The sequence below is a fragment of the Canis lupus genome, chromosome 6 (assembly GCF_003254725.2).
Source record: "Canis lupus dingo isolate Sandy chromosome 6, ASM325472v2, whole genome shotgun sequence".
Classification (NCBI taxonomy): Eukaryota; Metazoa; Chordata; class Mammalia; order Carnivora; family Canidae; genus Canis; species Canis lupus.
This window is the reverse complement of record NC_064248.1, coordinates 60,975,078-60,999,083: the sequence shown is the minus strand read 5'-3', so window position 1 is coordinate 60,999,083 and position 24,006 is coordinate 60,975,078. Positions and strand designations below refer to the sequence as shown.

The window sequence follows — 24,006 nt, the reverse complement described above, 5'->3', positions numbered from 1 at the left end:
CTAGAACAGAAGAAAATAAAAGCCATTAAATAAACAGCAATTATGGTCAGTAACCACATTTTTTAACATTTCAGCTATACTTGTTCTTAGCTTCCTAGTTGACATCATTAACCATTCCTGTCATCTTTATCATATTTATTTTATTGATTCTCTGGAGTGCAAACATAGGAAAGTGGAAGTTAGACATTAGGAATGAGATGTCAGAATATATTTCTGTCTTGACGCATAAATGAGGGTGTTTTAGAAACTCCACGTAGGTAATTGTTTTTACTGTTCTCCTTAGAAGTGGGAAGTGCTTTGATAATGCCACAGGTTGCTATTTGAGTTAGCAGCGATTTTCTGGTTGTCTCAGCCTTTCTGAGAAGCTGCTTTTATAGATTTAAATAAACTGAGATAATAACTGAGAATAAAGGGGAGAAATAATAGAGCAGACCTTGTTTTTAAAGTAGCAATTATTTATTGCCTAGCATATCTCTTTAAGGAATCCAGTTTTTAGCTTTTCTTTTCTTAATCCATATTGTCTTTAATTTCTAATTTTCAGTTCAAGAAGAGAAATGAATGGCTCTCTTTGTGCCTCAGTATAGATAGATATTAGTATGTGCGTGTGTGTCTTCTGTAATAATTTTAGAAGCCTGGGGCAGATGCATTTCTTTGAAACAGCAATTTTTTTCGGTGATACGGGAGAACTAAAATGTGTATAAAGTTAAGGGGAAGAGGCAGATACAAAAGTATTTGTATGTTATAGTTACTGGTTTAATAAAAGCATAGGAAAAAAAAAACTGAAGAAATCTTCCTAGATATTTACAATGGTTATGTTTGGATGGCGAGCTTGTTTGTTATTTTCTTCTTCTTTATAGTTTTGTGACTCCATCTTTTTCAGGATTGTATCAGCTTTTGCAGCAGGAGAAAACTACACTCAAAAGACCCTAGAAACTATTCCTATTTAGTGGGGCTAAGCCCCTCTTTGTTGTTTGGTATATGTGGGAATTGTACCGTAAATATTCTAAGTCAGAATATATAAGTACATTCATTCATGCATATATCAAAAATATAAAAGAAAATTTTTTCTTTGACTATGAATCTACTTATGGGAGTTCACATTAGTTTTGTTTTATTAAAAGCACACAATACTTAGTCTGTATGTTCTACTTTGGGCTTCTTTAATATGTAACAGAGAAAAGCAATACCTTTGCAAAGCAGCCTAGATCTCCAAATTTTTTTCTCAAGTTTTTTTTGCAGTTGTCTTATCAATATATGATTCAAGAGCAATTTTTACTTTTACTTGGTCTTCCCAGAGTATCCAGTTTGATTGTCATGGAAGCAACAGCCCTCTTACTTTTTGCACGCATATATTATTGATTTATACAATTACAATATGAAATATAACTAGTTGTAAAGTAGTTTGGGAATGAACAGTTGACCAAAAGGTGAACTTAATGAAACTAGCAACTTTGTTCTTTGTTACTGTATATATTGTATAGTATGTATTCTTTTGGAGGGACATGGGGATCTGGCTTCTTAACTTAATATTTTGAGATTCATTCATGGTGCATATAGCAATAGGTTTTTATCTTTTAATAGTTTGTTTAGCCATTTATTTGATGAACATATTGATGTTTTCTCTTTCAAACTATTATTAAAAATAAAGGGGAACATTTGGTCATAAGACTTTGGATATATGTTTTCATTTTTCTTGGGTAAATACATTGTTGTAGAATGGCTGAGTTCTACGGTCAGATGTATATTTGACTTTTTAAGAAACGCTCAAACTTTTCCAGAGTCGTCCAGTTTTATATTCCCACTAGTTCATGAGAATTCCAGTTTCTCCATATTCTTCTGAAGACTTAGTATGGTATGGTCATTCATTAATTTTAGCCATCTTACTAAGCAATGTGTGGTATCTCCTTGTGTTTTCAATTTTCTTTTCCTTAACAAGTAAGAATTTTGAAAATCCCTTTACATTCTTATCTGTTATCTCTGTCTCCTTTGGGGAAGTATCCAAGTATTTTGTCCATTCAAAAAAATTTGGTTGGTTTTCTGCATATACTAGGTGCAAATCTTGGCTATATATTTTGCAAATATTACTTCCTCTTCTGTGGCTTTCCTTTTAACTTTCATGTCTTTTGATTTCAGTGAAGTTGAATATGTTGATTTTTGCTTTTGTAGTTCCTGTGATATATTTAAGAAATATTTGCAAACCTGAAATTACTAAGATTGTATTTTTTCTAGAAGTTTTATAATTTTAGTTCCTATGTTTAGGTCTATGATCCATTTTGAGTTTGTTTTTCTAGTAGTGTGAAGTAAGAATTCTATCTTGTGTGAAGTATGTTTTTCAACATATGCCTATCCAGTTGTTTCTATATCATTTCATGAAAGAGTGATCAGTTTTCCTATTGAACTGCCTTGCTAACTTTTTCAAAAATCAATTGATCATATATATATATATGGTTATATTTTTAGATTAACTGTTCTATTACTTTGATCTTGATGTCTGTCTTTACACCAATACCACACTGTCTTGACTACTGTAACTTGACAATATCCTTGAAATAAAGTAGTAGGAGTTCTCTAATACTGCTCTTTTTCAAAATTGTTTTAGCTATTCTAGATCCTTTGCATTTCCATATAAGCTTTAAAATTGTATTATACCAAACATTTATACCAAAAAGCCTGCTAGACTATTGTCCGTTCAAAAAAATTAGGATTTTTTTTTTTTGGCATGGTATCTATAAATAAATTTGGGAGAGAATCAGCATCTTACAATAATCTTTCATCCATGAACATAGTGTATGTCTCTATTTGGGTCTTAATTTTTCTCAGTGATGTTTTGTAGTTTTCACTGTATGTCTTATATATATTTTTGAAAATTTATTCATATTCTATGCTATTTTAAGTGGTAGTTTTTGAAATTTTAATATTTGATTGTTTTTGGTATATAGAAATAATTTGACATGTTACTGATTTTTGTTTCCTGTGACCTTGCTAAACTCATTAATTCTCCTAGGTCTCTTGTAGATTCCTCAGGAATTTATGCAGAGACAACCATGCTTTCTGCAACAAAATGTAGTTTTACTTTTTGCCCTTTAATTTCTGTGCCTTTCTTTTCTTTTCTTTTCTTTTCTTTTCTTTTCTTTTCTTTTCTTTTCTTTTCTTTTCTTTTCTTTTTTTTTCTTTTCTTTTCTTTCTTTTTTTTTTTTTTTTTTACCTTATTGTACTGACTAGAGCCTCCACGACAGTGTTGCATAAAAGTGATGAAATGTGCTGAATTGCTAATTTTGGGGTAAAGACATCCATTTTAATTTTTAATAATGATGTTAGCTATAGAGTTCTCAAAGATATACTTTTATCATTTTGAGGAAATTTTATTTCTACTGTGCTCAGATTTTTATCATGAAAGGATGTTGGATTTTGTCAAATGCTTTCTCTGCATGTATTAAGATGATCATACAGGTTTTCTTTTTTAGCTTGGTATTATGAATTATGTTGATTTTTGAATATTAAACCAACTTTGAATTCCTACATGGGTATGATGATTATCCTTTTATATATTGTACTTAATTACTTAAATAAATTAATCAATTTTTGCCTCTGTATTCCTATGGGATTTGGTCTGTAGTCGTTTTTTTTGGTGGTGGTGGAGAATATGATCTTTATTGAGCTTATCCACTGGAGTGGAAATAATTCCTGTATGGAACCAAACATTTGTTGTTATAACTTCTGCCTCACAATTAAAATCCAAACAATTTTTTAAAAACAGTCAACTCAATCAACATGCACTGCTTCAGCATCAATAGCTTCTTTGAAGCCACAGTAACACTTAAACATGGTTGAGACTCAAATGCAGACATTTGGTTGGTTGGAAAGATAATTAAACTTCTAACTTGCTCAAATAGAATTACAAAGAGGCAATACCGTGTTTTTCACAGAGGTATAGTCCCCTGGAATCATCAACACTGGACAACTGTTAAGAATATTTAGAGTCCTGAGATAATAAGAATCTAGGCATCCTTTCAACAGTTTTCAGTTGTCCTTCCTTCCTAATCAAAGATCTGTGGATATGTGGAATGACATCACCACCAGCAATAATAGCCTCGACCAGAGAGTCCAACTCTCGTCTCCATGAACAGCAGGTTGCAAGCAACTTTGGTATCATATCACAGTAATAAAGGCTATGTAGAATGACTTGGGAAGTGTTCTCTCTTCAGTTTTCCTTAAGTTTGTGTTGAATTGGTATTTTTCTTAAATGTTTGGTAGATTTCCTAGTGAATCAATCAATCTGGGCCTACTGTTTTATCTGTGGGAAGGTCTGTTTGTTTTGTGGGAAGGTTTTCATCTACAAATTTAATTTCTTTAGTAGATAAAAGGTTATTTAGTTTAGTTACCCATACTTGACTGAGCTTTGTTAATTTTTGTTTACCAAAGAATTTGGCCATAGCTGTCAAATATATTGGCATAGACTTGTTTATATAATGTTACTCTATTTTCTATAGTGACTTCTTATTCCTGATGTTGATAATTTTGTCTTTTTTCTCATCAGTCTAGCTACAGACGTAGCAGTGTTTCGTGTTTATTGATTTTCCTGTATTTTCTCTTTTCTATTTTGTTGATTTCTGCTCTTATTTACTCTTTCTAGTTTCATAGGGCAAAGTTTAGTTCATTAATATTAGACCTTGCTGCTTTTTTTATATGGTCATGTAGTACTATTAAATTTGCCTGTAAGCACTGCTTTAGCTACTTTTTAGAAATTTTGATATGTTTCAGTTTTGTTACGTTCGAAAAAATGCTTTTCTAATTTCCTTTCATTGTTTTCTTTGTCCTTGGGATTACTTAAAGTATGTTGTTTAGTTCAGATATTTGTAGACTTTTCAAATATCTTTTCTATTATTGTTCATTTAATTCCATTGTAGTCAGAGAACATACTTTGTATGATTTGAATTCTTTCAGATTTATCAAGCCTTGTTTTTTATGACTCAAAATATGGTCTATCTTGTTAAATGTTCCAGGTGCACTTGAAAAGAAAGTCTATCTGTGATCTGGTTGGAGTGTTCTATAAATGCCAATTGGCCACTTAGTCGATAGTATTATTCAAGTTTTCTGTATCCTTACTGGTTTTCTGTCTACTTGTTCTGTCAATTATTGAAAGCATAATGATGAAATCGCCAATTATATTTGTAGATTTGTCTATTTTTTGAGGTTGTTTTGTGTATTTTGAGACTTAAATGTGCACAGGTTCTTAAGGTCATTATGTCTGCTTCATAAATTGACCTCTTTATTATAATGGAATAACTTTTTTTTTCTCTAGCAATACTCTTTCTTCTGAAATCCATGTTACTAATGTTACAGGATTTCTTTGTCTTTTAGTGCCCATGGCTCTTGGTCAGGTTACTTTGAAAAATGAAGAGGTAGACCAGATGAAGGGTGGTGGGCAGCAAAGCAAAGTTTATGGAGCCAACAGTACAAAGCTCCCAAAGAGGGAGGGGACCCAAGAAGGTTGCCACTAAAGTTTCTAAGTCTAAGGGCTTTTATGGGCTTGTTGGCAGGCTGTTTTAATCTGATGAGCCCTCCATGTGCCTGTCACCCAGCCAGGTTTTTGTGCCTGTGTCCATCCTATCTATCAGGTAGTTGTTCACGTGGGAAAGGGTGGGGGGCTCCTTCCAGGGTGGTATAAAATCCTTTTAAGGGTGGTTTCCTCTTAGGGTCAAGGTCCATTGTCCCTGCCTGCCTGCCCTTCAGCTGTCCTTCATTATTAATATGGCCACTCCAGCTTTCTTTTGATTTATGTTAACATGTTAAATGTTTTTTTCCATCCTTTTTCTTTTAAATCATTTGTTTCTTTTATTTAAGGTGGGTTGCTTGTAGGCAGGATATAGATGAATCTTACTTTTTTATCCAGTTTGACAGTCTTTGCCTTTTCATTGCAGTTTATATATTATTTGCTCTTAATGTGCAAATATCAACTTTCATAATTATAAGTAAGGATTTAAGAATTTGAATTATTTAGTAGATCCTATCAAGTAACCTTGTTCCTAAATTTTATTTGTCTTTAAGACCACTTTATTATATTTAGATTTTATTTCCAGTTTATCTTCAGCCACAAAAAAAAAAAAAAAAGGCAAAATTGAGAAATAAACAGGGACTCTATTAGAAACCAAATGGCCTCCAAAGGTCAGACGTTATGCCTCAGAGAATTCTTCCATTATATGTTAGTTTTATGTAAGGATAAAATGGTGAATGATACCTAGGGGGTCATAAACTAGAATTAACAAAAATGTATTAGCCAGGTTCTAGTCTTGTTTAGTAGGCTTTGTAACGACTCCTATTGGCACAACTTTTAGGTCACTCAGAGTCTTCCATCACATTGGGAGACTTTTTTTCTTTTTCATTTTCATACATCTTCCTTTTTTTTCCCCCCTTTTAAATTCAGTTTGCCAACATATAGTATAACACCCAGTGCTCATCACATCTACAACTGTCTTCATAGTGATCCAAAAGAAATAGTCTGTAAAACTTGAATTCTCAGTTCCTGGACCATCATATCAACATCACCTGGGAACTTGACAGAAATGTAAATTCCTTGGGCCCTGAATTAATTAACTGAAGATGGTGGGAAGGCAGTAATATCTTTTCTACAAATCCTGCAAGTCATTCTGTTACGTGCTCAAACTGAAAACCACTGCTTTATGGAATGATGTATATCAAGCTCCAGTGAAATAATGGCAAGTTTTCAGCATCACAAATTCTAACTCAAACAGCTGTTGCATTAGGTTTTAGTTAATGATCTCCAAACCCAGCTGGAGTTGAGCCCTAGTTACTCCTTATTCTTTTTACTTACTAGTCAAGGGAACATCAGGTGCAGTTGTTGAAGTGTGAAAATAATTCAGCTTTGTAGACAGTATTGGCATTTCTTTCTTGATTTTGAAAATGCTTTAATTTTCTTGGTATGGTATTTATTTCCATAATCAAAGCACATCTATTTTAATGGCAGTTTGGACTTACGCTAGAATCTGAGTCCTTGGGAACCGTTTTTGTCTTCCCTGAATAACTTACTTTCTACCTTCACATCTTTCGTGTTATCACATCTTTATTTTACGTTTCAAAAAGAATGCTAGTAGAGTTTTATTTTAGTAATGAGCATTCTGTAGTAATCAGGCCCAAATATATACTGTCTGAATTAGAAAACACATCAAGCACTCAAAAGGCATTCCAAAGGCCTATCAGTAAGATTGAAGCCAAGGGTATAGGTCTTACAACTGCTTTGCTTGTTGAAGTGCACTAAATACGGATATTTAAAAGTGGTCAGTGTGGTCAGAAACACTTGAAATGTCTATAATTAGTAGGTAAACTCATGATCTTGCAGTAATATTCTTAGATTGGTTTTGGTTGTATTGCACATATAGGTAGTGTTAGTGAATGAAATCTTTAGACTGAAGGCTGGTGGTCTTATATACTGTTTTGAAACTTATATACTCTTTTTAATTCTCTACTTTTCCTTCATGAGCTTATTCACTCCCTTGGTATCAGTTGTTGCTTTTGGTTGTGACTGCTAAAATTCTATCTCTAATTCAGAAATTTCTCCTGAGCTGTATGTTTTTAGCAACCTACACATTATTGGCTGGATATTCCATAGCACCTAAAACCAATTATGTCTAAAATTGATAATCCAGGTTTTCCTCACACTAGCTCTGTGAATGTTTATGGAATCAGAATTGCATAGTAGCTTATTTTTCTCTTGGTCTTGACCCCAGATGTATGGGGAGGACCTTATTCTCCATTAAAATGTCATTCTGATACTTCAGAAATTTTCCAGAGGTACCTCAAATGTGTTTGAAAAAAAAAAAAAAAGAATCCCCTCTACTTCCAAGATCTTCCCTATCTCCTTTTTGTCAACTGAGCAACCATCCCCAGTCAAGCGTCATTGTCTTTGCTACTTCCCCAAGAGAAAATGTCAAAGTTCTAGAGCCTTCATGGTGCCAGGATTGATACCAAGTTTCATGTAGAAATAGAGAAATTTCTTAATATCCGCCCCCATCCATGGCATACTTTGTCACTTGTAAATATGATTTGTTTGCCCATATAGGAAGTTGGCTAACTATATAACAACTATTCATGCTTTCCCTCTCATAGTGTGTCTTTATTGCTAGGGTGCAACTGCCCACCCAAAGCTAAATTTTTTTACCACTACCTCTGCAGCTAGGTGTAGCCGTATGACTAATGTTTGCCAAGGTAGTTGAGACACTATTGTGTTTTCTCCGCTCTGTCTTGCCATATCTGCTAAGTGGCTGCAAAATACTTTGAGTTCCTGGAGGAATGTCAAAGTTATAAGAAGGAAGGAAGCTGATTCCTTGATTCACTATAGAAGGCCTTCTACCAATCTGGAGCACTCAAATTGGTACTTGAATAAGAAATAAGCTTCTGTTGTGGTAAGTGATTGAAATTTTATGTGTTCTAGTACTTTATGTTTCCCTAACTAAAATAGTAACCCTGTGTATTACAGATCTCTTCATTAAAAACAGCTCCTTTATCATTGTCCTGCCTTTCCTTTCCCCAACAGCTCAAACACATGGAGATATATATAGATATCTAGCTGTCCATGAGGCTGGGAGAGAAGAAATGCCATATTACACTCATTCCAGATCTTTCCCGCTATTGTGTTTTCTCTACCCTGTCTTCCAGACCTCTTGAACTTGGTAGTAGTATTCTTATATAAGTTCAAGATAAAAGCCCTTATGAAATAGACTCTTCAACATAGCACTTACATATTTGATTTCTCAGTTTGAACTTCAATGTCAATTCCCAAATGTCTTGAATTCCTTTCTTCTCCTATCCCAATTGCTTTTCTTCCTGTTCCTAATGCTCAAACTCAGTGAATGGCATCATCTTCCTTCTTGGTACAACAGCTTAGAGAAAAGCCTTAATCTCTTCCAGCTTCTCATCTGCTTTTTCTCCTAAGCTTCTACTCTCTTCACCTGTCTCCTACCTGTCTAGCTTCATCCTTATTACAACTGCCATCCTTCAGGTCTTCATCTCCACTATGTCTTCAGAAGATGAATAGTCAACTCCAGGGGTATCCCTCTAAAATGATGCTTCATGGAACCTTGCATTGTAGAGGTCTTATATGGGCTGTTACTTAAAACTCTTCAAGAATGTGTCTACACTGCTTACAAAAAAGTCATTCTCAAAGGATGGTCCATGGATATCAGGGCTTCTCAAGATCCTTTCAGGGTGTTCAGAGAGTAGTCCACAACTATTTCCATAATAATTCTGAGTTGTTAGTTGCCTCTTCCATTAGTTGCCATTTGTACTCATGGTACAAAAGCAATTGTGATGTCAGACTATACTAGTAATCTTTGTATTCTTTACCACATTGATTCATAGTTACAAAATGAAGCCATTTTCATGTAAGAATATCCTTTATAAAGCAGTCAAAACCATCGACCTTATTAAATCTTGACCATTTAATTTTTTTTTTAATATTCTGTGACAAAATGGAAAGTACACCAAGCACTTCTGCATTTCAAAGTACAGTGGTCATCTTGAGGAAAAGTGCTTGTGTTGATTGTTTTAATTGTAAGTTCAACAAGCCGATTTTTCATAGTATACTGTTTTCACTTGAAAGAAAAATAAACAGGTAAACTATGTTTATTCAAACTTGGGTAGACATTTCCTAAGAAACAAAGTGAACTTGTCATTTCAAGGAAAACCAGCTGACTGAAAGTATTTATTGCTGTTATAAAATTTGACAAACTTGTGACTGCTACCGCAAACATGACATCTTCCCAATACTTAAGAACTTTTCTCATGAGAATGATGGTGATGTAATGCTTGTAATTTTTTTGCACAGGGGGTGGGATTGTATCATTAAATGTATTAATATTTGGAGGATCTGTATAACACCATGAACCAGTATTTTTCTTTCTTTTTTTTTTTTTTTAAGATTTATTTATTTATTTATTTATGATAGACATAGAGAGAGAGAGAGGCAGAGACACAGGAGGAGGGAGAAGCAGGCTCCATGCCAGGAGCCCAATGCAGGACTCGATCCCGGGACTCCAGGATCGCGCCCTAGGGCAAAGGCAGGCGCTAACCGCTGAGCCACCCAGGGATCCCCTGAACCAGTATTTTTAAAGTGACAGTATTAGGTAGATCAATATAACAATGTATGAAAAGTTTATTAATATGGTTTTATATCCCATTGTAATTAACCTCTAAGAAACCAACACTTCTTGAATTTTAATGTAGCATCAAAAAAGATTATTCCCAATTGTTTGCAAAAGCTGTTAAAATGTTCTTCTTCAACTGTGCATTTGTAGGAGTCTGATTTTCTTCATAGACTCCAATCCAAAGAATATGTTTTCATTTTGAATAGAGAAACAGGTATGAGAATCTAGTTTTCTATTAACCCAAACATTTAAAAAGATACATAAAAACTCTATACTAAATTTTTTTTCCTTTGGAAAAAGCACAAAAATATGTCATTTATTCTAATATGTTTTATTATTTTTAAATGGATTAATATTTTTAAGTTTTACAGTTTTTATTTCTAGTAGGATCATGATAAATATAATCCACATGAACGAAAACTTTGGAGTCCTCAGTTTTTAGGTATATAAAGAAGTTCCAAGATCAGTAAGTTTGAGAACTGCTGACTTCAAAGTTCATATCCCCACAGTGGTGATTAAGACACTGATCGGGCCTCCGCCCACTGATCCGTCTCATGTTTTCCCTTGCCCTTACCCCTTCTCCCAAATTCTAACCTTATCAAGAATCACTTTTAGGGCCTACATGCATCATTCAGTAGTGTGCCTCCAAGCCCCTTCCCATCATCACCATTTTACATTCCCACTAGCGGTCCACATCCTTATTGTTGGGTTGGTTGGTTTGGATTGGTTTACTTATAGTCATCTTAGTGGGTGTGACTGGTTTTGATTTGTTTTTCCCTAATGACTAGTTTGTTGAACACTTTTTCATATGTTTGTTGGTCATTTATCATCTTTGGAGAAATATCTATTCGGGTACATTGCCCATGTGAGTATTTTCTTCACAATCAGTATGTGTTCATATGTGTAAGTTGGTGTTTCCCCCTCGAATATATATAAGAGAAAGGAAATTTTAAACTGAGGAGAAAAAAGGTAGCACTTAGGTTGAAAGTTAAAATGAGGGCTTAAAATTTACATATAAACATACCTCTTAAGTTTTCACTATCAGCTCATTTTTTGAATATGGATAAATATTTGTTGATGTAGCATCATGATAATGCATAACAAAATATGCAGGAGAGGTAAATCCATAGAGACAGCACAGATTGGTAGTTGCTAGGGGGCAGGTGAGAAGGAAATGGGGAGCACTTGCTTCCTGGGTATTGGATTTCCTTCAGGGTGAAGAAAGTGTTTAGAACTCGATAGAAATGGTGTGAATGTGGTAAATGCCACTCAATTTTTCACTTTAAAGTGATTAATTTTATGTTATAAGAACTTCACTTTTAAAAATTATTAAAAACATTCACAAGATCTTATATGGGTTCATTAATATTTAAACAAAAGCATTTTTAAGACACTCAACAGTGTATAAAGCACTCATTTATATTTATTTTTATTTTATTTTAAGATTTTATTTATTTGTTCATGAAAGACACGGAGGGAGGTAGAGACATAGGCATAGGGAGCATCAGGGTCCCTGCAGGGAGCCCAATGTAGGACTCGATCTCAGGACCCCAGGATTACCACTGAGCCACCCAGACATCCCAGCACTCATTTATTTTTAATTTAACAGGTAATTACTGAGTTTCTCTACTCATGCAGTGACTTCTCCTAAACCTTATAATCATGTTTTACATATATATTATGTATGTACATTAATTGTACATTAATTCTTAACATTAATGAAAATATATCATAAAAATAAAATTTTCTTTCCAAACTTCATCTCACTGATTAACTGCCACTAAAAATATATTAGTTAATGCTCTTGAGTTGATTAGATAAGAATATTAAAGTAGCTGTTAAATATCTCATCAATCCAGTAACCATCAATATAATTCTTTTTGTTGTTAGGTTACTAAGTTAAAAGCATAGGAGTTATATTTTACTTAACATACTTGCTAAGCTTGGTTATAGTTTTTTAGTTATTACACAAATTTTAAAATGTGAAATTCTTAAGTTACAACTTTATTATGAATCTGAGAAAAACACTAATCATCTAGATGAAATAATAGTTACAAAGAAGCTCAAGTTATAAATTTCATATTGAATGAATTCTCAGTTTATTTTTCAAGGAAGTTGTCCATTTTATCAGGCTATCAAATTTATGTGTGTTAAGTTGTAGTATTCTAACCTTTTGATCGCTACAGAATTTCTAGTGGTGTCTTGTTTATTCCTAATAGTAATTTGTCTTTGTTTTTATCAGTCTTGCTAAAATTTTATCAATTTAATTGATTTATTTCAAAGAGCCAGTATTTGTTTTATTGATCTCCCCCTTATTGTTATTCTGTTTTCAATTTCATTGATTTGTCTTCTTTATTCCATTCTTTCTTGCTTTGAGTTTATCTTGCTCTTTTTGTGGTTTTTGAGGTAGGAGCTTAGATGATTGGTTAGAGATTTTTTTTTTAAGATTTTATTTATTCATAAGAGACACAGAGAGAGAAAGAGAGAGGCAGAGACACAGGCAGAGGGAGAAGCAGGCTCCATGCAGGGAGCCCGATGCAGGACTCGATCCCAGGACTACAGGATCACACCCTGGGCTGAAGGCGGCACCAAACCGCTGAGCCACCCAGGGATCCCCGAGACTGTTCTTTTTTTACGTATGCATGCAGCATTGTAAATTTCCATCTTAGTCCTGCATTAGCCATATCCCACAAATTTTCTTTTAATTCACTTCAGTGTCTTTTTAAAATTCCCCATGATGCTTTTACTTTTTGTTTGTTTTCTCTGGTTTTGTTGTTTCTGTTTTGTTCTTTCTGCATTCCTGTAGGTTTTTTTAAATTATTATTTAGAATTACTTTTGATTTATCTAGTCTTTCTGAATGTAATGTCTTCTTATAGCTTTTCTTATGGTTGCTTTATGTATTTATATAAATATCACTTGTCACAGTCTACTGATGCCATAAGTGAAGTATAGAAACCTTATCTCCACTTACATCCCTTTACTATCTTCCATTTACAACATAATTGTCTTAAATACTTCCTCTGTATATATTTAGAACCACATCATACAAGGTTTAGATAACTTTCTTCAGCCAGTTTTTTAGGGTAAATCTACTGGTGGTAAGTTCTCTTAGTTTACTTTTTTACTTTTACTTATGAGAATATATTTTTCATTCCTGAAGATTATTTTCTCTGAGTATTGGATTTTTGTTTGTTTTAGCACTTGAGGTACATTGTACAACTTCATGCTGTCATTCTCCTGTCATTACAGTTTTCTCCTATAGTTAGGGCTTCATGGACTCTGGCTACTTTCAAGATTTTTTTCTTTGTCTTTATTTTTCAGAGTTTAATTATGATGTGTCCTCTTATGGATATCTTTGGTTTTCTTGTTAGGAGTTTATTCAGTATTTTGAATATTTATGTTTTGGTCTCTTGTCAGAATGTCGTGTTTTCAGCTGTGAATTCTTTCAGTACCCTTACGGTGCTGCCTTCTCTCCTTTCAAGATTCTGTGACAGAAGGGTGCCTGGGTGGCTCGTTTGGTTAAGTGTCCAACTCCTGGTTTCATCTCATGATCTCAGGGTTGTGAGATTGGGCTCCGTGTTGGGCTCCACACTCAGTGCGGAGTCTGGGATTTTCTCTCTCCCTCTGCCCCGCCCCTCTGCTTGTGCTTGCACTCTATTTCTAAAATAAATAGATCTTTTGTTATATCCCACAATTCCCTGAGGTTCTTTTGCTACTATTGTTTACAGTAGAGTTTCTCACTGTTACTGCTGTTGGGTAATTTCCTTTGTTTTGTCTTCCAGTTTACTGAACTTTTTTCCTTTCCTACCTACCATTCTGCTATTGAGCCTATTCACTGAGTTTTTAATTTTTATTCAAAAAAAATTTGAGTTATAAAATTTCCATTTAAGTCCTTATTTTTATATATATTTTTCATTACTGAGCCTATTTGCTGAACCTTTCTGTTTCTTCATTTGGTTCAAGCCTTGTACATAATTGTTCATGAAAGCATTTTTATCGTGACTACTTTAAATCTTTAATAATTCTAACATCTCTGTCGTCTGAGTGTTGTCATTTTTTGTTTGTCTCTGTTCATTGAGTTTGAGATCTTCTTGGTTCTTGGTACATTGAATAGTATTTGGTTGAAACTTGAACATTTTTATATTATGTGAGACTCAGTCTTATTTAAACCTTCTCTTTTAGTTTTTTTCTGACACTGCTCTGACAAGGGAAGGTGTGCTCTTTTTCACTTCCAAGTGGAAGTCCAGGTCCTTGCTCAGCCACTGTCAAGATCTGGGGGACTGCTGGGCAGGGATGTGAGTGGCTTTATCATGGTGGAGGTTGGTGCAAGTCTGACTCTCCACTAGGTCTCCTCTAACACTACCAAGGAGGGGAGGGGAAGAGGCCCCTCATTACTGGCATGTGGAAGTAGGTATGTTTGCATGGTCTCCCTGACACTGTAGAGGTGATATGAGACCTGCTGCCCAGGATGAAAGTCCTGGCTCCCTCCTTGATCTTCTCTGAAACCACCCTATCAGGGATATGGAGTTCCTTCTTATAGCTTCATGATGAGGGTAGAAGTCTGGGCTACCCACCTGTTAGACTTGCTGTCCTTGGACCTTTGAGGGTGGACATGAGACCACAATTTTTTTCTGTAGGGTTTGACTAAAGTAGAGTCATTGTCTACCAGTTTTCAATCTTGCCTTGCTGTCCTCCTCTTGGTCTTTTGGCTAGAGAGAATAGGGTATTGTTTGGGTTCTTTCTGCGTGTGCCCATTCCTGGGCTATCAGCCTCTGTTGCTCCAAATCTGGGATGTATGAAGCTAAAAAAAAAGGTAGGGAACTTGTCACTTTGTCATTCCTAAGTCCTAAGAACCCTAACTTGTTGGCTGCCTTCTCTCTCTGTCTTTGAGAGTCTTGTGCTTGTTTGTATATAACGTGCAGGGTTTTTAGTTGTACGTAGTGAAAAGAATAGCAGAACCTTGGTTTAACCCATCTCCCTTAAAGTTAAGGGTGCTGTCAGCTCTGTTTTACAGGAGGATCCACTTAAATTTACAACTTTTAATGATAGCTCAAGCACCCTTATTGACTGCTTGGAAGCCACACAGGAAAGCACTTGCCAGTGTTAAGTGTCCAGTCTTCAGCCTTTCATATAGAAATTTATTTTGTCCCCATGGTGATTGATTTCAAGAAGGCTGATCTAGACTAAAAATATTCTTACGAAAGTGATGTATACAATGAGGCAACCAATTTATTTAAATTATAATGATTGCCAAGTACTACGTATATAAGGATCAGGTGGTGTTTGGTTAGATAGTACATTCACAGGGAATGGTGCTGAAGAAAGGACCAGTTCGATAGCTTCATAATAATTTTCTTTTGGTGCCACTTTGTCGCTTCCTACTTTGCATAATGTACACATTTTATGCCTGCTGAATAAATTATACTTTGTAACACGGTTTAGGGATTTACACAATTGAAAGTCTGTCCCTAGAGAATGCTGAAGATCCACCTTAATTAGGGTATTTGATGGCACCAGGCTCTTAGAGCCCAGTTTATCTAGCTGTGCAATAGGCACACTTGCCATGGGGCCTGGACAGGTCAAGTTCTGTGCCAGGGCATCCTCACCCATAGCTATTTCTCAGATGGACACTGCTGGTTTCCTCAGTTCTTTCCACCTACAATCCTTACTTATTTTTTTTCTATATAATATTATATCCTACTGCCTAAAGGCAGTTTACTGTTAGGCTTGCTGTCCTCGGAGCTTTTTTTTTTCCCGCAATAGTTAATCTGGAGTCATAGAGCCCCCTTCCTGAAATGCACAAGTCAGTCTTTCTGGAGAAAGGGTCCATAGTTTTCATCATACTCTTAAAGGATTCCATGACCCAAAAAGTCATAATGCCACTAATACCTTTGCTCCACCCTGTATCATGCATATATGATTTATATCTCTTTTAAACCTTAACTTATTATCTACTGAAGTATTAATAGTGTCATTTCCAATTTCTACGTTTTTTCTTATAATTAGAAAAAAGTTGGTAATTTTTTCTTAGTATTCTCTTATTTATTACTTATTTACCTGTTACCTAACTACATTTTTTTATTTGAACATGCAGAAGTTGCAGTATTTGAAGACAAGGCAATGTATTGCTCTTTCCTTCTTCTTCTTTTTTTTTTTTGTCCCTCAGGTCCTAATCTGTTATCCACAATACAGAAATACTACACATTTTGGACATTTGTGAAGTATTTATTTCCTGCTAAGGCCATTTTAAAATTGAGCTGTGGCAGGGGGAGAGAGTTACATATGCATGGATCCTTTTATTTGTATAAAACACAAAACTTGTTTCTCTATAATTTCTCTATAAAGATATAAGTTAAATTATTTAGTACAATGAACATTTAATAACGTGTTCAAAGAGGAAAGGTGTTTCCCCAAAACAACAATCATAATGTTAAAAAAATTGTCATAAAAAGTTGTGTTGTGGGGCAGCCCCGGTGGCTCAGCGGTTTAGCTCTGCCTTTGGCCCAGGGTGGGATCCTGGGGACCTGGGATCGAGTCCCATGTCAGGCTCCCTGCATGAAGCCTGCTTCTCCCTCTGCCTGTGTCTCTGCCTGCCTCTCTCTCTCTCTCTCTCTCTCTCTCTCGAATAAATAAAATCTTAAAAAAAAAAAAAGTTGTGTTGTGATTTAAAAAAAAAAAAAGAACTTTTTCTGTTTTATTCCGTTTTTCTGTATGTATCAGATGTCTGATACATACATCTTTGTGACTTAATGCTGTGTAGGATCTGGCTTGGTGTATTTAGTGCAGTGTTTTATATGTAGCTTCATCACTATGTTCTTGGACTAAATAAGACCTTTATTGCCCTTCCAGTTCAGAAGTAGGTAATCACTGCTGTTATGAATGGACTTTTAAAAGACTTAAGTTTGTTGATAATCTGCCACATGGAAAGGTTCATTGGGCTGAAAGATATGCCGCCTTACACAGGAGCCTAGAAAGAACTAGAATTACCATGACATTCAGTATCTTTCTTCAGTGTTGGGAGCATTAGTGCCAGTGGCACCTGGCCTGTCTGTAGTTTCATGATTCTCAGATCGCATCCCATGGTGCTATACATTTTGTGGTAGTTCTGAAATAGCTTGCATGGCAGATTCTTTATAATTCGTTACTCAAACATGAAAAAAATTATTTCAGAAAGCATCGTAAGTATTTTAAATTACTGCCTACATTCTCTAAGTGCACAACAAATGTGCTATAACTAATAAAGCTTCCCCATTGATTTAAGAGAGTCTCAGAATCAGAAGAAGCTGTACTAACTTTAAATCAGAGATGCTCTGCAGAGATGCAAAGCATCTCTGATTTAAAAAAAAAAAAAGAACTGGAAATGTCAAATACCTAGTAAGTAAAGAATATGGCTATGTTGCAAACACCCTTGCTGGTTTTACATTTGTCCCAGGTGGAGAGAGAGTTTTTTACCATCAGCAGTTGTTACTATTATTCAACTAAAGATTTGATTTTTTTTTAAAAGATTATTTATTTTAGAGAGAGAAAGCATGAGCAGGAGGAGGGGCAGAGGCAGAAGGAGAGGGAAAGTGAGAATCTCAAGCAGACTCCTGTTGAGCACAGAGCCCAACATGGGCCCAGCTCTACCTCAGAACCCTGAGATCATGACCTGAGCCGAAATCAAGAATCGAATGCTTAACTGACTAAGCCAGCTGGGCACCCCGAGATTTGATTTTATAAGCAAATATTACTAACAAAAGTTCTCTTGACGTTCCACGCAATTTTATCTTTTTATGTAGTTTTAGGCATAACACTATGTGTTATTAGTGTTAGGCATAACACTAATTATGTTATTAATTATGTTAATTATTCTGTTTGTCAAAGCAAAGATGCTTGAAAAACAGGAAATGCATATGAATATATAATTTGAATCAGGAAAGTAGTGACTCCCATATTTGTACCTTTTCATAGAAGTCTTTTTAAATTGTGTTAACATACAGTGGATATAATTAAATACACATGATGAGCCAAGAATTATGATTAATTTTTATAACATGTGACCACTTTAAGAAATAAAAAAATCCATAAACTAAATGGTCACTTCTTTTTAAAAATATTTTTAATTTAGTAGCTAATTTTCCCAGCAGTTACTGAGCTTGTAAAATTTTATTAAATAGATGGAGTAATTATAAAAACCATTAATAGTGCAGATTTTCTTTAGTCATTAAGTAGTCTGTAGGTAAAATGAGTACTCACTTATGAAATAACACCTAAAATCTTCTTTTCCAAATGCTTGATGTCAGAAAAACTAGTTAAAGTGAATTCAGCCTTGTTGCTTTTAGGTGAATCTTTTAAAGGCAATTTTATGCATGTCTGGGCTGCTAAAGGTGACTTCTTATGTTTCTGTTAGCACCTGAATGACAGCAGCACTGTTTTATTTTCTTTTGTGGAAAGAGGATGGTATGTGTACGTAACAATATCATAAGAGTTTTGGACTATGATGACAGTTCGAGGTTGTTTGGGAGATTAGAGTCCCTAAAAATTATTAAATAAAATGATGTGTGTAGGCTCTCAATAAATGCTTGTTGAATTTAACCTGAGGTAGCTTCCAAATCCTATGTAGATGCTTGTAGCCTCATGTATTACCTTGATTTATAGGTCCATTTGAAAAGTATTCTATCATGTGGCATGTGCTTTTTTAAAAGTCTGTCCTGTTTTTTTCTTTTTCTTCTTAGCCTCCTTCTATAGATTGTCTCTACTTGCTCCTTAAATATTGGCATTTCCTAAGATTCTGTCCCACAGCCTCTTTCCCATGCTACATATTCTAGATTATCTAAGCAGTTTCATTCTTTTCTATGGTTTTCCCAGATGTCTTGCAGTTGAGTGTTTATTCTCAACTCTTGACCCATGTGCCCAGTTATCTACATAACATCTGGATATCCCAGGCAATCTAACAGTGTGTTCATCATTAAGCTCATTTCCTTTACTGAACATTCCCATCTAACACTCCCAAGAGGAAAACAAAAAGAAAAGAACACATATATGCATAGACATATAGAATATATGTGCTTCTCCTTCTGTTTTGGAAAGCCCACTGCTAATAAGAGCAGGCCAGGAACTTTTATTTAAGTCTTGTGACTGTGAATCTCAGCTCAGAGTATACTTTCTATAAAGTGGTGACCATATCTTCTGAACCAAAATAGAAGATGCATGATTTGACCATATTTGAAGTCTGCACTTGTTACTGTAATTGTACCTCATTGCTTTTTCATGTCATTTTGTTAAGTGGAGTATTATGGAGTATTATATTAAGTGGAGTATTGGTATTATGGTAGACAGACCATCAGTAACATGATATTTAAAAATTGCAATTATGAGACCTGTGGTATGGGGTATACATGCATGTGTTGTGTGTATGATTTTACCTAGTTAGGGAGATCAGATAATACTTCCCCTTTGGGCTTTCTGTGTGGAGGCTGAGGAATTCACCAGGCAGCATTAGGGTATAGGGGAAATGGAAGAGTGTTCAAAGCAGGTGAGACAGCTTGCACAAAGATCTGGTGGTAGGAGGATGCACAGTATGTGTAGGTAGCTGTCTCTGTGCAAGGTAACTTTTGTAATCTTGTTAGAGGCTTTTATCCTCTAATTTCTCTCTTTCCCTTCTCTTGCTTCCTTATTCTAAAAAATATTCAAAGCTGAAGTTTATATTAAATAGAGAATAATAGTAATAGAATGGAAAATGCTAACTATTTTTCAAACTGCATGGTAGTGATTTGAGTTAGACAAACCATAGAATTTAAGGAGTAAGCATAGCGAGGACTTAGAATGTAATGCAACACCAAAAAGAAAAAGGATTTGTAATGGTATAGTTTCTAAAATCACTCCAGCATTTATAACCACTACCCTGCTACCTTTTAATAAACCAGAGAGTAATTAAATACTAAGTATAAATTTGAGAATCTTTGCTTTAAGTTACAATGACTTTCTAAGTGCATTTTTACTGTGAAGTTTAGTATTCCATGCAACCTGTCTTTGTGTATTTGAGAATTAATTCAGGCTGTAGAAATTCTGTTAGGATGTAGTGTGACTTTTGAACTGCACTGGTCTCTGGTCTGTGGTATTCTAAAGTTGATGACTGATTATTCAGTTGTTCTGTATATGCTTTTGTATTATCCTTTGAAGAATAATTCTAAATGTTCGGTCTTCAGAACATTTCTTCAAGTGCTCTTACACATTTCTTGAATAGGAAAATTATGTTCCAGGAATGGGAAATTATTTTCATTGTCTTTAAAATCTGAGTTCATAACTGTTTTTCTTTGCAGAAAGGGCGATTGCAAGACATGAAGTTCGAGAAATTGAGCAGCGACATACGATGGATGGCCCTCGGCAAGAGGCAGCACTGGATGAGGAAGAGGACATGGTGATCATTTATAACAGAGTCCCCAAAACTGCAAGCACCTCTTTTACCAATATTGCCTATGACCTGTGTGCAAAGAATAAATACCATGTTCTTCACATCAACACTACCAAAAATAATCCAGTGATGTCACTGCAAGACCAGGTAAACTCATAGAGGATGAATAAATGTTTTCTGACACTTCCTCACTCATATTTTTTATCTCAAGAGGAAAAAGCATTTTAAGGAATTTTTGTACTGACCTCAATGAATTATAAGTCTCTTGGGGAAAGTTGTACCAAACAACTTTTCTGTAATTTTACATCTTTCACAGTATTTGGTACATTTCTTTGCATATTATATATATTCAAATATTCATAAAATTAATGAACTTATTAAAAGCTTGAATTTTTGAAGAGAAAATGATGCTCTTTAGTATGGTATCCTTTTAGAAATATGAAATATTTTTAGCAAGATACCTTGCAATAAAATCATTCTGTCATCTCATTTTATGATAGAGAAATCTTTATTTAATGAATACCTATGTTCTGTATCCTCAGTTTTGTGACTAGCCTCCTAAACTTCATCTTATCCTTACTAGTAATTTATATAATATTAGATACAAACTCTGGAGAACAGAGATTGTGGCTTATATTTTTAACATAATCTTGCCTCTTAAGTTGTTAAGAAACTTTAGATAAACAAATATATAGATATGAAATAGCTTTAAGAAAAGTGGAGGAAATTATCTCATGAAATAAAATCACTTATCTCTTTAGCAGTAGTTGCACACATTTTCTCCACACCCGGAGTTCTGATTATAATTATAAATAGAATTCTCTGTAAAGGGCAGCCCCTCTGTAGGGCAGTGGTGCAGAGGGTTAGTGCCGCCTGCAGCCTGGGGCGTGATCCCGGAGACCTGGGATTGAGTCCCACATCAGGCTTCCTGCATGGAGCCTGCTTCTCCCTCTGCCTGTATCTCTGCCTCTGTGTGTGTGTGTGTGTGTGTCTCTATGAATAAATAAATAAAATCTTTAAAAAAAAAAAAGAATTCTCTATAAATATTGAAGGGAATGGAATTGGGCCTTATGAGGAGAAAATATTTGAAAATACTATCTAGGATTAAATACCATGTTAAGGTAGCCTTATTGGAAAGGTTTTGTGATAGACAGTTAAGAATGTATTGATCTCTTTGAGGGCAGCTGAACTTGTTTAATTGTTACAGAATTTATTCTTATCCCACTCTTAAGCATACTTAAAATCCTTACACTGAAGCAAGAGAATAACATTGATTCGTAAAGTTAAGATTTGGTTTCTTAGAGAGCTGTTTATAAAGGCTAATAGTATATGGCATATCATCTGGCCATATAATTCTTGGCTCTCTGCAGCATCCTCAATTACTCTTTTTCATAAAACCAAAAATCTGCATCCATCAGCCAAACTAAACAACTCTTCTGTAAATGAGAAGAAACATGAGCTTATTAAGCTAAGTGGATCATAAAAACTATTCATTATGTAATATTGTATATCTCAAGGGCAAGTATCCTAAATAATCTGTTTTTATATAGTGTGTGGTAGATTTTAAATTTCTTTGCTTGATTGCTTTTCAAAATACATCTTGGTTTAAAAGGAACATCTCTTAATACATAGTAATTTTAGATTTATTTCAGTAATATTTTTTAGGAAAATAAAGTTACCGTGTTTATTTTGTGTTCAGCATTACAAAATTGTATGGCAGCTACAAGATGTCTGATGGTGACATTGACTGACCATTTTTTTCATGAAATAAGAATCTATGGAAGCTCTCCACATATGACATTTACGGGCATCATGTAATGATACATTTTCCCAGTTGCATTTGGATGAGATAAACCTTCTGTTTTTCTTTCAATACCTTGTTAGTTATATATAGAAAAAAAAACCATTAGAGGAGAGGCATAAACACTATCTTCAAAGCAGTTGGATTACATAATGAACAGCACTTAAAACATGTTTGTGTGGGGCAGAGTAGAGAAATAATCTTTAGCTCCAGCTCTTCCCTGGATGTATTTTGTATGTACTGTACTAGGCACTGTGCTAAACTGTTCACATACTTCATTATTTCTCAAATTTTAGAGGCAAAGTCCAAATATTTTGAGTCTGGTATAAGACTGTTGAGTGAGTAATAGCTATCTCTGCACATCCTCTGATCCTTAGAAACAGTTGTCAACTATGCTCTCAAGTTTTCATTTACTGAGTATATAGTATGTACAGAGATTGTGCTACGTTCTTAAATAAAAAAGCAAGGCTACATCTTTCAAGAAGCTTATTTGTAATTAACTTGAAACATAAAACATAGATGTAGGAATCATGAGGACTGTTTAAAGAAAACATCATTTTATGTTATTCTTACCAAATTATTTAAACCAAACTGTTTCTCACCAGAATGTTTAATCTAGACCTAATCTTGAACAAGCAAATAAATCCGTCTTGTTAGAACATTCTCCAGAATAATTGTCCTGAAAATTGTGTCAACATTGTGACAGTCAAACAAGATGTGGTTGGGGGTAAGGCAGGACAGTCCTCTTTAGAGGTTAGAAGGCTAAAGAGATATGAAAACCAAGTGTAATGTGTGATTTGTAATTGGATCTTTGATCAAAAATGTCTGCTACTTGTTTTCAGATGGTTCAGAAAAAATTAAGTTTGTGCATGCATATGGAGAGAACAAAAAGAGAAGCAGATTGACAAAATGTGAAGTTAGTGAATCTTAGTGAATGGGTGTACAGATGTTGACCATATTAGTTTTCAACTTTTCTGTAGTTCAGGGATTTTTTCACAATTAAGAAATTGAAATAAAATAAGAGGGAAAGTGAAAACAAGGAAATGAAAAAATAAACATTTGAGAATATGAGGTGTGGGATGCAACGAGACTTAGATGGACTGAGTTGTGGGAGTTATATCTGTGAGGCAGGCTTTACTCAGTGAATAGGCAGGGATTGTCAGGAGACAGGTAATTAGTTGGCTTTTGTAGTTGGAAAATGAAGTTTACTCTTCTATCATGAAAATCTCTCTGCTTTAGAGAACATCTTGCTTTTAACTGTCAAGTGTTAAGTGGCAGCGTCTTTTAGGATCTTTCTTAATTCTCTTCTACTCTTAACTGTTTAGGTTTGTGATCATATTTAACCCTTTTCTGAGTATTGGAAATATCCAGAATTTTCATTCTCTGTAGGACAACATAGTAACTTTTTTCCCCTTTTAATTCACTATTAAGGCACCTTCTGGTCTTTTGCATTACAGTCCATGATTTGGTGTTAGTTTCAGATACTGATTTTTTAGAGCATCACTTTAGATGAGTGCTTCTTAACTTGTAATATGTATATTAATCACCAGTTAAGATGCAGATTCTGATTCAGAAGGACTGGGATGGAACCTGAGGCCAAAACTGGTTCTTCTGGTCCTTTAACCACAGTTTGAGTAGCAAAGACCAAAAC

General features: G+C 34.6%; 1 protein-coding gene across 2 annotated transcripts in view; it reads left to right on the top strand.

Moving 5' to 3' along the window:
• The window catches only part of HS2ST1 (heparan sulfate 2-O-sulfotransferase 1), a 174,459-nt gene that overhangs the window by 114,746 nt on the left and 35,707 nt on the right, over positions 1 to 24,006 (top strand). For both annotated transcript variants that reach the window (XM_025417750.3, XM_025417751.3), the window contains exon 2: positions 20,463 to 20,701. In XM_025417750.3, the coding sequence (XP_025273535.1) occupies positions 20,463 to 20,701 (239 nt within the window). The remainder of the gene's footprint in view (positions 1 to 20,462; positions 20,702 to 24,006) is intronic.